The sequence below is a fragment of the Canis lupus genome, chromosome 4 (genome assembly GCF_048164855.1).
Source record: "Canis lupus baileyi chromosome 4, mCanLup2.hap1, whole genome shotgun sequence".
NCBI lineage: Eukaryota > Metazoa > Chordata > Mammalia > Carnivora > Canidae > Canis > Canis lupus.
Genome location: NC_132841.1, coordinates 24940265 through 24955869, shown reverse-complemented (window position 1 = coordinate 24955869; position 15605 = coordinate 24940265). Strand labels below are relative to the sequence as shown.

General features: G+C 54.7%; 1 protein-coding gene across 5 annotated transcripts; it reads right to left on the bottom strand.

Moving 5' to 3' along the window:
• Positions 1-98: 98 nt before the first annotated feature.
• Positions 99-14521, bottom strand: ZSWIM8 (zinc finger SWIM-type containing 8). 5 transcript variants are annotated; one of them, XM_072823614.1, is made up of 26 exons: positions 14029-14521; positions 11743-11896; positions 11396-11490; positions 11047-11219; positions 10763-10870; positions 10569-10650; positions 10311-10431; positions 9871-10072; positions 9550-9725; positions 8189-9182; positions 7278-7409; positions 6966-7145; positions 6677-6860; positions 6368-6466; positions 5463-5587; positions 4562-4802; positions 4303-4461; positions 3976-4204; positions 3512-3801; positions 3133-3356; positions 2113-2601; positions 1701-1884; positions 1422-1598; positions 1131-1250; positions 697-807; positions 99-576 (listed from the first exon to the last, which is right to left on the bottom strand). In XM_072823614.1, exons 1-26 carry the CDS (start codon positions 14234-14236, stop codon positions 116-118), a joined length of 5718 nt encoding a protein of 1905 aa, XP_072679715.1. In that variant the 5' UTR covers positions 14237-14521; the 3' UTR covers positions 99-115. The 5 variants fall into 5 exon arrangements, with proteins under 5 accessions (XP_072679715.1, XP_072679713.1, XP_072679712.1 ...); XM_072823612.1 differs by having other exon boundaries at positions 697-875; positions 14029-14354; XM_072823611.1 differs by having other exon boundaries at positions 1725-1884; positions 14029-14354.
• Between the last annotated feature and the right edge of the window lie 1084 nt (positions 14522-15605).

The window sequence follows — 15605 nt, the reverse complement described above, 5'->3', positions numbered from 1 at the left end:
GGAGGAACTTAGACTAAAGCAAGTATCAGTCTTTTCCCCCACCCTGGTTCAAAGCTCATCTGCACGTGGAGGGAAAGAAGGCAAAGGCCCAGGCAGACTAGAGTAAAAAAGGAGTTTATATATTTATAAATGCCAAATAAATACCAGAGGCCACCCAATGCCCCCTCCCAGACAGGGCTGTCTCCCCCAACCCTAGGCTTCTAGGGTCTGAGACATCTTGGCCCCAAGCTACAGCCCAAGAGCAGCTGCCAGTCTGGGCTACCAGAGAACTGAGTGGGGATGATCTGTCCAGCCAAGATTCACTCCCTCTGTGTGAGGGGCCCCCATAGCCACAGGCCTCTGTCCCTGTATAGGACCCTAGAGGGGCCAGACTCATGGGGAGAAGGTGGTCATCTCGAGGGAGACCCGCTGCCACAGCTCCTTGGTCTGTTTGCTGCGCTTGAGGTTCTGCAGGATGTCGTTGAACTGCATCATGCCCATGGGTGTCAGGCAGAAGGCGCTGCGGGCACTGCGGATCGCGTTCACAAAGTCGTCGTAGTCGGCAGGGGTCAGATGAATCAAGCGGTGGTGGATGTACTAGAAGAGGATGAGCCACTAAGCACAGAACCAGGCCCATCCTCCCTAGCGCACGGGGTAATCTGTTCCCTGCCTGCCCAGGAAGTGCTCCGCCCTACTCCATACTTCCTAGGTTGTCACCTGCATGTATGCCTGCTGGCAGCGCTGCACCAGTTGGTGGAAGGCCGGGGCACGCAGGTGGTTGTGGGCATGAGCAGGGCTCAGCCGCTGCAGCGTCTCCATGACGATCTCCTGCAGCACAAACGGGCTCAGCACCCCCTTGGCTGCCCCCACACAGAACTGGTGCACGTAGTTCACTCCTGGGGGGCAGGGGGAGGGGCATGAGACGGGGGTGGCCACCTCTGCCCTAGGGACCCAACTTTTATCTCAGCTCTGGCCTGGCAGAGAGCCTCCCTCCACCCCAGGAGCTGAGGTAACCCCCCCACCCCCCGCGCACGCACACATACCCGACCAAGGCCTCAACTCTGAGCAAGAGCTAGGAAGGAGGTCTGGGATAGGAAGGTGGGGGAAGCGGGAGGGGGGCGGACAATGGTCCTGGGGAGAGGAGGTGTTACCCAGCTTTGCTGCCAGCCCCAGCAACCATTTGACATCATCAGTGTAGGGGGGGGAGCGGGAGAAGTTGTTGGGGTGATCATTGTGTGCTCTGCGACCCAGCATCTCCAGTGCCAGCATTCCTGGGAGAAAAGGGTGGGCACACGGTGGGGGTACATCCTTTATCATCCTCTACCCCGACATGGTACACCTGACCCCACAGTAAACCAATTAAGAGCTGTGGGGAGGGAGGTGTCGCTGAAGAGCCTGTGGCACAACTGCAGGTGGGGGCACAAAAAGGGACCTCCTCTCACCAACACGGTAGGCAGCGTGCAGGTGGTGCAGGCTGTGTGGGTTGACGGGCTGACTGTGTGTCTCCTCCTCGGGTGGTGGAAACCCCCCGCTCACCAGAGGGCTGGGCTGTGTAGTCAGGGCAGGCAACGAGGCACCCTGGATGGCTGGAAACGTGGATGCTGGATGGACACTGCTCACTGAAGGTGGGATGAAAGCCAGATGAGGAACTCCCGGCCCAAAAGGGGACAGAGAGGGTTCCTCCCCCAACTCCCTGCCCTGTGTACCTCCCCTCCATTCACCTGTTCCCTGTCCCCACAACTCACAGGCCACACTGGTGGGCAGTGGGAGCCCTGGCTCTGTGTGGTAGGGATGTACTGTGATGGGTGCCATGGAAGGGACGGGGAAAGACACAGCAGTGGCAGCAAGTGAGGGGGGAGTCACTGAGTAAGGGTACTGAGCCCCCAAGAAGGCAGGATGCACACCCTAAAGACAGGGAGAAGAGAAGAGAATTCTATTAAGATGTAGCTCTCCCCCTTGGTCCCACAACTGGTGTCCCTACATTTTTTATCTTAGTTGGCTGGCCTGGGTCCCCCAGACCTCCACCACCTCACCAGGACAGCCCTAGGACTCTCCCAGAGGACCCCACTCCAACCCCACACGAACCCTCAATGTTTTTCCACCTGCCCAACCCCCCCAGAACACTGGTCTCACCTGTGGGTATGCAGAGCTGGGCACAGGGAAGACGGCAGGCCGGGGCATATGAGGCATTGGGTGGGCAGGGTGTGCTGGGTGGGTGAGGTATTGAGGGCTGCAGGGCAGGTGGGGCTGTAGAGCAGTGTAGGGGTGCAGGCCAGGGGAATGACCATGCCCCAGTCCTGGACCTGGATATAGACTGGACCCCACTGAGATGACTGGCACCACTGTGGCTGCTGCTGTCACTGCTGCCGCTGCCACTGTAACCGGCTCAGTCCCTGGGCCCCCCCTGCCCTCAGGCAGCCCCCGCCCAGCCTCCCCAGCTGCCCTGATCCCACTGGCACTACAGCTTGTAGCCCCTTCACGGGCTGTGGATGAGCCACCTGCTGTTTGCTCATATAGCCAGAACCACTGGTGAGCAACCTCAAACAACACTTCGGGGTATACACCCCCACCCTTTGCCGCCTCTTCCACTGCCATGCAGGCCTTCTCCAACATCAGGTTATCCTGGAAGGGAGGGACACAGAGGGTTAAGGGGAGGGGCTTCCCTCTGGGTCGCTCTTAAATGACATTCCACCACCACTGAGTTGGCTGGTTCCCGGGGAGGCATCAGAGGTCAGGCTGATGCTCAGAGTCCGTGTCAGAGTAATGAGTGCTTCACACAGACGCTGAACAAACAACTGACCAGTAGAAGACCCAGGTTATAGTCCTAGTTCTAAACTAACTTACACCCCCTCTCATCCAATTCCACTGTCTCCCTAAAGTCTGCCCTGAGTATTCCAGCCTGCTGATCACCTCCATCCCTAAAGCACAGGCCTCCATTTCCTTAAACTATAAAATAGGAATAATCCTAATCTCAGAGTCGTATGGTAAAAGAAGAAATAGATGTGAAAGTGCATTAACAGCACAACAGGACAAACGGGATAATCTGTGAGCTCCAGGACACAGGAATCAAGAGCTGAACTATTGATTTTCCTCATGCCCAAAGTCCCTGCCCAGATGCCTCAAAGCAGGTCCCCAGATTGCCCATAGAAATACCTGCTCCTTGCACTGCACCAGGGCCCGCTGGATCTCATTAGGGTTCAATGCATGGGCATGAGGCAGGCAGCTGAGGGCTAGCTCCGCCGCTGCCCTCACCATATTGGAGTCTCGTGCCCGTGATGCCCTGTCAGCCAGGGATGCAACCTCAGGGGGTGTCAGGTGTCCATCCCAGCACTCTACCAGTATAGTCAGAGCTGCACTGCCAATCTCCATTGCCTGACCTTCAGGGAAAGGAGCAAAAATCAGAATGGGGTGAGTACGGGCACCTCTGGGGAGTGCAAGTGGTATCTGAGATCAGTAATTCCACGAGGATAAGACTCTCAGCTCTATCAATAAGTACCCCCCCCCCATACCCCAATCAAGACACTGGGTTTACCTGTAATCCAGGAAACGTGGGAAGAATAAGTACGTGAGAGCCAGTTGGGAGAAACAAAGTTGTGCAGGCCAAGGGCATAAAGCCCAATCTCGAAGGCGCAAAGGTGCAGGTTGCGGTGAGGACCCTGGTGGCCCCCTGAGGAAGATGGATGTGTGAAAATGGAAGTGCTGCTGTTGCCCCCTGCCTTGATCAGCACCGTCTTCGCCAACTCGAAGTAGAAGTGTGCAGCTGCCTCTGATGGCTGATTGGGTACATGGGGGGCATGACTCTCGGGACGGCGGCCCTTGTACCTGAAGGGGCAGTGGGGTAGGGACGGGGATTGGGGTTTCTCTGAAATGGGTATCCAGGTTGTTTGGGTAAGACCAGGGTAAGTGGGATTACGGGGGAACATTAGCTGGATTACACTAGGGATGTGGCTCTGAGGGTGGGCCAGAGGAGAGGAGATGGGTATTTCTTCCACTGACCTGCCAACCTCAACGGTCTTTGCCCGGGCCCCTCCACTGGCACTGGCCCGGCGACTTCCACTGGAGGACGAGGAGCCCAGGGAGTCCGAGGAAGAACTGCTAATGCTGTCACTGTCCTGTCCTCGGCCCCAGGAGGTGGGGGCCCAGCCCCCTCGAAGTGGCCTCCGGCTTAAGGTGGGGGAGCTGTCCGACGTCGTTTCGGGGGCACTGCTGTCAATGCTGGCCATGCCTAACCCCCCAAGACAAGTCAGTCTCAGAAGCCAGAAGTTCCAGAGTTCAGACTTCAGGAATATCCTCCCCTCCATGTCATCCCACAGGCTGTCATACCTGTGTGTTTCTTCTTAGGCCGCCCTGGGGAGCCCCAGCCCCGTCCATTGTAGCCTCCACGACTGCCGAGTGCCAGGCGGCTGGGAACCTTCCCTTCTGGCCTTGGGGTCAAGGCTGCCTCAGATGGGAGACCCTCACAGGGAGAATGTGGGGAACTTTCTAGGTGGGAGAAAATAGGACATTGGGATGAGCTCAGGAAAGGGGACCCCAACATGGTTCCTATACCATTCATCCCCCCTGCCCAGTGCCCCCACCTCACCAGGCACATTCTTCTCTGTGAAGCCCTCAGTGGGGCCTGGCCCAGCCCCTGCCACACTCCCTGGCTGAGCAGGCCCTGCAGAGCCCGAGGTCAGTGGTTGCAGGGCCCCTGGGGCAGATGGGCCCCCATGCTTTGAAGGAGACCTCTGGCTGGCTGTGGCTGGGCGGCTGGATGAGTAGAACGAACTCAGTGTTTGGGGCTTATGCGTCTGGCTCTCTCGGTCCAAGAGTTTGTCTAAGATCTGAGAACAGAATCAGACAAGATGCCCTTTAGCTCCTGACTTCTATTTCTATTTACCTTCCTCTCTCTTTGAAACAGCTTCCAGAAGCCTTCCCCAGTTACAACCATAGGCGGACCCCCCCATCCCCCAGATAGGGGCTGGCTTACGTATCTTGGTATCCTAACACTTAACCATAGGACTGAGTATATGGATATTCAATAAATATGAAATAAACGTAAAACTGACTTTATGCCCTTTGCTTTTCTTCTTCCACCCCCTGCCCAAGCACTCCTTTGAGACCATTAGTCTTTTTTAGTTAGTGGGTTTTTTGTTTAGTTTTTTAGAGGGAGAGTGTGTGTGTAAGTGGGGTAGGGAGGGCCAGAGGGAGAAGAGAGAGAGAATCCCAAGCAGGCTCCATGCCCAGTACAGAGCCTGACACAGGGTTCAGTCTCATGACCTTGAGATCGTGACCTGTGCTGAAATCAAGAGTCAGACGCTCAACTGACTAAGTTACTCAGCAACCCCCCCACACCCCATTTGGTCTTACTCTTTATGAAGTGTCCCCAGGATTCTCCATTAATCTCCTATGGGCAGTATAGCCCTTTCCTTATTGTACTGGAATCCCCTGAGAAAGATGGTAAAATTTGCTGCCTGTCAAAATCCCAGTACCTCTGTCCCTACCTTTTTAAGCTTGGCTTGGTCATCCTTATAAGTGATCATTAGAGCCAGTGCCAGGTCACCCTTCTCCCGACGTGTGCCTTCACAAAGGAGGGGATGCTCTGCCTCACTCACTGTTGTTTTCATACCTGTGAGAAGAAGGGTCTCATAGGGACTGAGAATGGCCATAACTCCCAAGATGCCAAAGGTGAACACGCTGGGGCTACTGAGTCAACCAGCATATGACATAAGGAGTTCTGACCCAACCCACATCCCCTGTGGAAGGTCCCCACCACTTATTATACCCAGCCTTAGCTCCGATCTACGTTTTAAGACCTTCATAAGCTGGCCCACTCTACCTTCATAGCATATCCATCATTTCAAGGAAGTTGGACTCCTCACTCTCATGAAGACTCAATTATCCCTGTTTTTATTCATGGTCTTTTGTCCCTCTACCAAAAACCTAACTGATCTTTTAACCTACATTCCATATTCTATATCCTCCTGGAGTCCTTCTCCTAGATTTTTGTTTTGCTGCTCTTACAACACCAAACAGCCATAGCACACAATTTGTTCCTAAATTCTTTTTTTTTTTTTTTAAGATTTATTTATTTATTCATTCAGAGAGAGCGAAGAGAGTGGCAGAGACACAGGCAGAGAGAGAAGCAGGCTCCACGCAGGGAGCCCGATGTGGGACTTGATCCCGGGTCTCCAGGATCACACCCCAGGCTGCAGGCGGCGCTAAACCGCTGCGCCACGGGGGCTGCCCTGTTCCTAAATTCTTGACTGTCTCATAGGCAGTACTTGGCTTATACACGTCATTCTGGCTGTCCCACTGCCATACAGCCCCTTCAAAACAGGGCCACATCTCACACCCTTCATGGCCACAGGCTTAGCTCATAGTTGTGCTCAAGATAGTCTAGACTCACCTAAGGCAGCAACTGCTGCTTCAAATCCCAGCTCCTCATCCCCAGGCATCTCGTTGTTCCAGTTACGACTTGGAGGCCGGGAACCCGTGGGAGAAACCACTGGACGAAAGTTGAAGTCAGTCAGCCAGACAGAAGCATCATGGGGAAGAATAAAATGTAGGGAACCCAAGACCCTTATCATTCCAGACCTCTCATGAAGCTGCCTGATGGGTCCCAAAGGCAATTCAGAGCTTTGGGGCTCTTGGTTTCTCCTGAGAGAAAACTACTCCTACCCAAGATTCCTACTTGCTATAAAGTCATGCACCGTACCTGGAGCACAGAGAACGTCAAAGATGAAACTGGCCAACATGAGAGGCAAAACAGGCCGATAGTCACAGAGCGTCCCCTCCCGAAGCTCCTCTGCCCGGCACCGCATGGTACTCATCTCACTTGGACCCAGAGGAATCTTCTTGAGCAGGGCAGCCACCTCAGACTCCTGGTATGCCAGCTTCACCTAACAGCATAAGCACAGCTCAGACCTCTGTTGTGCCAGTACACATCAAGCCGCAGGGCTCTGAGGAGACTGCAGTACAAGGCTCAGATAGATAGACCCTCTGACCTCCAAGGCCTTGGTAGAAGCTGGGGGCCGCTGTAGCTCCAAGGCAAACATGCCAACTCGGAAGGCCAGGTTGTGGTGCTCTGGACGTTCACTTAGCACTGTTAATAGGAAGGCTGCCTTGGTCAGGGTGTTGGTGGCCACCCAGGTCTGACGGCTCGTAGATACCTTGTTCTTCTTGCCCTAAAGAAGGAAGTGCAAGGAGGCAGGCTGATGAGTCTGACTCATCTTGGTGGAGTGAGAAGGAGGCTCTCACTTGGGGTGGGGCATAGAAGAGGGTTGGGGCAAGTGGGGAGGTAGGTGGGAGTCTCTCACCTTGGCAGGGGGCGGCTCTACCTTGAGGTCGGGTGGGTTGGCTAGCAGGTCCTGGGCAAGCTCCACGGTGAGGCGGGAGGCCTCACTGCTGTAGCCATGCGCATGCAGGGCCTCAGCACAGGCAAACAACACCTGGGGAGGACATGGGCCGCACACAGGCTGAAGCCCTAACTTCCAGGGGCAGGACACCATACTCACTCATGCAGCACACATCCCATGAGTCCTTGCTATATGCTAGGCCCTCTACTGGTCCTGGGTATACCACAGGAACTCACAGTCTGATCAGAGAAACAGACACACAAACACACAAACCAGCGTGAAGCCAGCTACCACTGGGAAAGGTCGAGAGGGGAACAGGTGGGTAAGATACCTCACTGGGACCTGGGGTGGAGAAGCAATCTCAGGGACAACTTCCTAGAGGAAGGGATCTCTGAGATATCTGAGACCTGAGGAAGGAACAGGAACTAACTGGGTAAAGTGAGGGAGAACATTCTACGCAGAAAGGCCAATCTGTGCAAATATAAGGATGCAAGAAAAAGCATGGCAAGCTAGAGGAATGGTTCAGCTGACCAGTATAAAGGACAGAAGAGCTGGATGAGGCTGCAGAAGCACGCAAAGATCGGACCAAGTAGAGCCTCACAAGTCATGCCAAGGACCTTCATTTTTAAACTCAGGGCAGTGAGAAATCACTGAATACTTTTAAGCATCAGAGCGACACAACCAGACAGCCCAGGAAAATCAACATGGAAGCAATGAAGAGAATGGATGGCAGGCAGGAGGGCCAGTTAGGAGCCCCATCACAGGATTCTAACAGCCATGCTCCAGTCCTGACACCCCTGACTAGAGCCAGACGGCCCCTCTCCCAGCTGTGGCTAAGGAGCACCCTCAGCGTCCTCTCAGCGTCCTCTCACCTCCATGCGGCTCTCCTGTTCCAGTGGCTTCAGCCCGGCAAACAGGTCATGCTCCTCCCCGGCCCCGCCCTCGGCCTTCTCTTCCTCGCCCCCAGCCCCATCCTGGGCATTCAGATAATATGCCTGGTAGTCATCATCCTCCTCTCCGACTGCAGTGGCTGCCTCTTTGGTTTTGGGGAGCCCATTGCCACTCTCATCTGTGGAAGGGAGGTCATCCCGGGTACAGACCTCCCCAGGCAACAGGCCACGGGGGCCAGCAGAGGCTGTGGGCGGCTCAGGCCCTTCCGAGAAGTACACACCACCATCTTCTTCGTAAGTATCTGGGGGCTCAGGAAGGAAGGTGGGTGGACCTCGGGAGCCACCAGCAGGAGGGCAGGGTGGCGGGCTCTCAGGGAATCCACCAAAGGTGCTGGCCTCTGCACCCAGGGCCAGGCTGCTGTCATCCAGGCTCATCTCGGCCAGATCTGGCTCCAGGGAGCTGTCTTCACTGCTCAGCCGTCGCTTGCTGCCGCCGCCTGCTGAGCCCTTGCCCCCACTGCCAGCCCCACCCAGTGCCTTGGCTTTGCCCCCACCTGGGCCCATCTTATGCAGGGCCTTATCTCCCCCCTCCGCAGAGAGGCGGCGGGGACCCCGCTGCGACGAGGGGACCCCCTCACCCAATCCCTTGCGCTTGGCCCCCGGCTCCTTGGGCCGCACAGCTGGCTCAGAAGGGAGAGCTCGGGGCCGCTCCCGGGATTCCTCCAGGCCCCCAGGGCGGGAGGCACCTGGCCGAGGAGGCAGGGCCCGGGCCCAGCACAGCGCCAACTTCCGGTCAGTGCCGCTGTAGGTGACACCGGGAAGTGGGTAGGCCTCTTCCCAGTTGAAGTAGCAGGCCTCCACTGCTGGCCGGAAGCCAGGGAAGAGCCGCTCCAGGGTCTTTTTGTGCTGTCCCCGCTTCACATTCTCAATCACCTTCAGCTGCCACTGGCGTAGCTGTGCACACAGTTCCCGGCGACTGTGGGAACAAAGTTGGGGAGGCTGCAGGGGGGCTACACTCTGCCCTGAGAGGGGATGGAAGGAGACAGAGCCGGCACGAACCCCAGAAGGGGGGCCCAAGGAAGGCCCCAGGGAAGCACTGCTCCAAACAGCCCGTACCCATCACTCCAACACTTAGGCATCTGGGAAAGCGCGAGCTATTTCGGGGAGGGAAGGAAGAAAGCCTCTCAGAAAAGAACTCCTAAATCTCCAGCAACCCTAATACTCAGCACCTGCCATTTCCTGAGGACTAGAAGAGAACATGTCTATGGGTCCAGGAGATGAGGGCTCAGTCTGTCTGGGCTGGCCCGGGATGGGTGCCATGGTGAGCGTGGGGAGAGACTCACCGCTGGGGACTGAGTGCAGGGTCCAGAACAGCTAGCCTCCACAGGGTGACCATCTCGTCACACATGCTGGCACACGCATGGGCGGCCACCTCTGACTGCCCATTGCTGCGGCCCGTGTGCCCACTGGCGCTGCTGTGTGAGGCTGAGGTGCGCACGCTGTACCACCAACCCGTTATCTGGAAACAAAGAGGGCCCCGAGATGCACCTAGCAGCCCGGAGAAAGAAAGAGTGGCGCTCCCCAGTGTCCCCATCAGGAGGGAGGCGAGGGTAAGGGAAGGAGAAAATGAACCACAGCGGAGCTCGCCAACCCCGGAGGGTTACCTGTTCATAGGTGAGGCACTGGTCAGTGAGGATCTCCAACAAGGGGGCAGCATTGCTGTCCCTCCGTTTGAACATCTCCCGCACGATGCTAAGTAGGTTCCAGACCCCCTCTGGCTCGCGGCCCCTCAGAGGGCGCAGCAGACAGGCCCACTCGGCAGCAGCCGGAGGTTCCGTGGAAGACAGATACATGGAGTTCACGTCACTGTGAAGGCAGTGGGTGGAAAATGCTAACCCTGAGATGGGTCGCATGAAACAAGTGCACCAGGGCTTTGACACAAAAGGGGTCCTGACCCCAAACATGGAGGGGGGGGAGGGACGCTACAACAACAATTCTTGATCCTCAGGTATTAACAGAACAAAGCAAAGGATCTGTCAATCTGTCAACAGCCTGAAGGACGCTCCCCTGCACCACAGACACAGGCGTGAAGCGATCCATTTACCTGAAGACCACAGGCGAGGGTCCACAGAACTTGTGCAAAGTCTTCTTGATGTTGTCAGTGAGTGTGGATTCATCCAAATACCAAGTACTCTGGTCAGAGGCGGAGGGCCCTGCTGTGGGGTCTGGGGGTGACAGGCAGTCAGTTACCTAGAGATAGGGGCCTGGATTCGCCTGACAGCAGCAAGCTGTTTTTAGTCAGCGGTACTCTGCGCTACCAGCTTGCTTCCTTCCCACCGCCCTTCCTTCTCTCCACACTCACCGGGGGCTCCACACACGGTGTTGATGGCCGTGGACTGCGAAGAGAGGAGTTCATCCAGAAGACGCTGGGCTGTGGGGAGGATCTGAGCGGGGAAAGGGACAAAGGCACAGATGACCCCAGGAGGCACTGCTCTAACATGAAGACTCGATCGCAGTCCTGAGCTCCGGGGCTGGAGGAGGGCGTGCCTCACTCACCTGCTGAGGGAGTTCACTGATGAGGTACTGGGCAAACTTCTGCAGCTGGTCCCTCTGCAGCCGAGACAGGGACTCTGAGACTGGGGCACGCAGGCAGACTGCAGAAGCCTGAAGGGGACACGGAGAGAAATAGAACAAGCTGAGAGAAGGCTTGCTGACGCCGGAGCCGGGGAAAGACAGGCAGATTCAGGGAGGCGAGGGGGCTCACATTGTGGCCAGGCATGCAGCAGAGAAGGGGGGGATGGAGCGTAGGATAGGGCCGGGATAAATTGGGAGGGCCTCACGTTGTGGATGCGGAAGAGACAGAGTGCCACGACGTGAGTGCACCATTTGGCCCCAGCCCCACAGGTGCAGCTGCAGGAAGTGACCCGGCAGCGGTCAAACATCACAGCCACGTTGTAGGCCCCTTTGGGGGGGACCATCTGAGGTGGCACCACTGTAGCACTCAGGTGGAACCCTGGGAAGAAACATGGGTATGGTCAGGGAAAGCCATCGAGACATAATTCTCTGCCCTCAACCCTGGCCCTGCAGTTATCCTGACGACCTGCTCTGGCTTCTTGCAGTAGGTCCTTCATTCCTAACAAAGGGGATAGGAGGAGCAGGGGTTGTCACAGGGCGCAAGGGGACCCTTACCTATCTGCAGTGGGTCTTTCACAGCCCTCATGCGGAACAGCTGATCCCCTCGCTGGAACTCGTCCGCACTGCCATTGGCCAGGCAGGAATACAGCCTGATAGTGAAGAAGACGACACAGCCACAACTCAGCAAATACCCTTCAAGAGACCCTGTCAGAGACCATAATGCCCTGGGCACTCTCTCCCCAGTGTCACTCCCTCTTAGGGAAAATCCCAGGCACTCTCTCCTCCCCTTGTCGTCTTCTTACCACAGCCCCAAATACAGTATCTCCTTTGTTCTGTAGGAAGCCCAGCACACAGTGTGGAATATCAGGACCCACTCCCCACCATCAGTCCTTTAGCCTCACCGGATATCCTCTTCATTCTCAGGGAAGCTCCAAAAAGCAATTCGGAGCTGTAGCTGCTCAGGCACTGGGGGATAAACTTTCTCCACCACTTCAAATGGGATATGAAATGCCACCTGCTTTGCTGATAGCTCCACCAATGGGATCACCAGTCCATCTTGGAAACAAATGTTTGGGTGAGGGTAAAGAGAAGGGGAAATGAAAAGGGCCATGATTACTTGGCACCAATGCCAGTGCCTAACTTCTTGGGCCCCACTTCACTATGAAAGAAAGGGGAGATCTGGATGAAAAACCCAGGGACGTTCCAGTTAGGATACATTAACCCTTAAGGCTCCAACTGGGGGAGGGGAGCTAATCAACTGCAACCAACAGCCTGCTACCTAAGGTCTAGAAGAGAAGTTACCAGGGATATCCCAGAAATTCCTGGCCAAACAGGTGTGTTCCAAGATCCTAGCAAGTAACCCCTCTCACATGGCTCGGCATCTAATTTCCCTCATACCTAGCACTTTAGATTCATATTACATTGTTAATGTCTCTTCCTCTGACATTCTCTTCTCTAGTTGCTTTTTTACTATCCCTTTTTCTCTAGATGACTCTAGACCTCTACCTAAGGAGTGAAGATAGGCCAGAGCCCAGAGGAGTTAAGAGAGAGAGAGGTCCATTAAAAGAGAGACTTCATGTCCTCTGGCACACCTGAGCCTTGGCTTCCTACAATGCAAGCCTGGGAAGGGTGGGGAGGAAGATGGGTTATCCTAGGAAAACCTAGCTACTGCTCCTGTAATCACCTGCAGTAGGATGGAGTTGCTACTCAATGTTTCCTGCACTGTTTTAATCAAAAAGTGATGAAACAAAAACAGATTGCAAATGTATCTCACCAAATTGCTAATCAGAGTAGAAGACAGATCAGAAAATCATGGAGCTGAAAGAAACCTTTTTTTTAAAAGTTAATCTCCTTATTTTACAAGCAAGCAACTGGGGGTAGCCCGGGATGGCAGGGGGTTTGGGGAATGACATGCTTTTCTAGATTTTAACCTATTCAGGAAAATACTGATATGCTGAAAATTTTCATCAACATGACTTCAGTTACTTCCCTCTAAGCCCCAAGGCTACCCATACATGCAAATGTGAGAAAAGCAAAGAAACCATAGAAGACCCACAGTGAAACTGCCTATGATCTTTGTGGGCATGTGGGTGTGTGTACACAGAACATACTCCACCTCTCCAACTGAAGTTGAACACTACCACTCCTAACGAGTCACATGTGTACATTTCTCTCTGTCCCAGTGGTGCTAAAAGTGCTAAAAATCTCTGCAGGGCATTTTGGAAAACAGGACTCTTGGAATGGCTGGAGTAGAATCACACCCCCAAATGCCTAAAAAAGTCAGCTTGCATTGAGGCCCAGGACAAAAACTGTGCCTTAAGGAAGGCAGGGAAGGATGTGGGGAGTCTTGAGGCTGTGGATCTTCACTTATCATCACTCTCCCCTCAATCCCCTTTAATTAAAGGAAAAATCTTCACAGCACTGCTCAGTTAATTCACTGAAAGACCTAACGATGAAAGAAGCTTACTGCAAAAAAAAAAAAAAAAAACAGTAAGGGTGTTTCATAAGGAAACTCTAGAAACAATTACCTACACCCTTCCCCGGGGTCCCAGATGATAGAAATCTAAGGCTCTAATCCAGCGGTCCCAGCCGGGGCTCCTGACAGATGTTCAACATGGCTGGGAACCAAGCCTCTGATCTGAACCTATGTAACTATGGAATCTCCTCTCACAGGCCAGTTCACCTACACTTTCCTCTGGATGGAACCCCTTCCTGGTGTAGCCAGGATCAGAGACTGTCATCGCCCTTAACAGGAAGTTCCCAACGCACTTTGCAATGGGGTCGACACACCTCAAGTGGTTCCCTTCTTCACGATCCACCCCCTACCCGCCTTCTCTTCTATTTTTCTGGCTCGCCACGGGCGGAACTGGTAAGTATTCCCAAAGTCAGGGGAGTTTTTTTTCTCCTACCCCATCTCTAAGACAAATGAACCACAAAAGACGTACTTTGTCGTTAATCCTACCCACCGGAGGATTTCCCAGCCCTCACTCCCATACACACGCACACAGGCGCGCGCGCGCTCGCGCTGGCGTGGAGGAGCCAAGCCCAGGAAGACTGGAAAAGCGAGTCCAGAAGTCCGTTCCGAGCTTGGGACAGCTCGCGGCCGGGACAGCTCCCGAGCAGGGACAGCTCCCCAGCAAGGCCCGAGCAGAGCCAGTCCGCTCCCTTCCCCCTCCGCTCACCCTCACCTCGCATTCTGGTACCGCCGCTGCCACCGCCGCCGCCGCCGCCAGTGGGGGAATTGGGCCCCGCGGACTGTTTGCGCCATCCCCGCCAGTTCTGGCAGAGGCTCTCGGCCTCGGAGATGAAGGAACAGAGCGAATCCTCCTCAAAGCGGTCCGAATCTTCGAATGAAAAGCGCTCTCCGTCCTCCCATTCCGCGAACATCAGCTCCATGGGGCCTGCACCCCCCGGGGCCGGGTCCCCCCCCGCGGATCCGGGGCCTGGGCCGCCGGCCGGGGGCTGAGGGGAGGCCCGGGGCCTGAGGGGCGAGCCGGGGCTGGGGGTGGCCGGGGCGCTCAGGGCGGCCGTGCCGGACGAGGATCTCAAGCCTGGAAGGGATATGGAATCGGGCCTCGCCCAACTGCGAGGTGCGAACAGGGATCGTGGCCAGTACCCGAGACTCCGGGCCCGGACGAAGCGCTCGGCAGCCGGGGCCTCTCGGCGGCTGCGGCGCCGCCTCCCCCATCAGCTGATCTGAACTTCCGGCCGCGCCGGCCACCACCACTTCCGCCCTCGCGCGCTTGGGAACCGGACCCGGGACCGGCAGATGTAGAGGACCTGTCTGTCTAATTACTGCATTTCCTGCCTTTTTTTCTCGAACCCACCCTCGGATACCGTAAGAGGAAATCAATACACAGAGGAGTATGAAATGACTACAGATCCCAGCAATAACTCGGCGTCCATAATGTCCCCGAGGAATAAACAGCCGCCATGAACGCCGGGAAACGTAGGCTGTCAAGCGATAACACAGAAACTATTAGGTGGAGTTTACGGTTTTAACTCCGGATAGGCCCTGGGGCCGCATAACCTTCTGGGAGTTGTAGTCCAGAAGCCTGCATTCCATCATACTTTTTAATAGGGTCTCTTCAGGGAAGTACCACGAGAAGAATGCACTTGATTTCAGGAAATGGTTGTACGGTTTTGTCAGTGGGTCCTTTTTTTTTGTGCTATGGACCCTTTGGCAGCCTGGCAGTCTTTAGACCTCCCTTCTCCAGTTGTTATAAACGCACAAAATAAAACTTAAAAATTACAAAGGAAACCAATTATGTCGAAATACAATTGCCAAATTAATAAAACAAATTTGTAACACACTGATACTTTATTTACACATTAAGACCCAAATACAGTAATTTTGAAGCTAGTGATGGGTATAAATGATACTGAGGTATCTGCAATCTACTATATGAAAATATGATTTCACATAGGTATTGCTGACATACTGTGGTATGTTTCCCTCAGTCCTAACTGAAGTGCTAAATTTCAGTTGTAGTTAAAGACAAAATTTCTTTCCCATTTATGTCCACAGAACTCAGGTCCATCCCAAAGTGCATAGGCACTGGGCTTCTTCCTACAGCCAAGAGCCTCAGCTTTCAGAACTAGGCAACTGCCCAGTGCTTTATCCATGGGATATGAGGACTATAGGAAGAGGTAGCTGTGGGGGTCAGGGAAGTAAGACCCCTTCTTTATCTTAATAATTACCCCATTGGAGCTTTAGAAACCCCACTGATCCCTTTGTCATTTTAATGCTCTAATATATATAGAA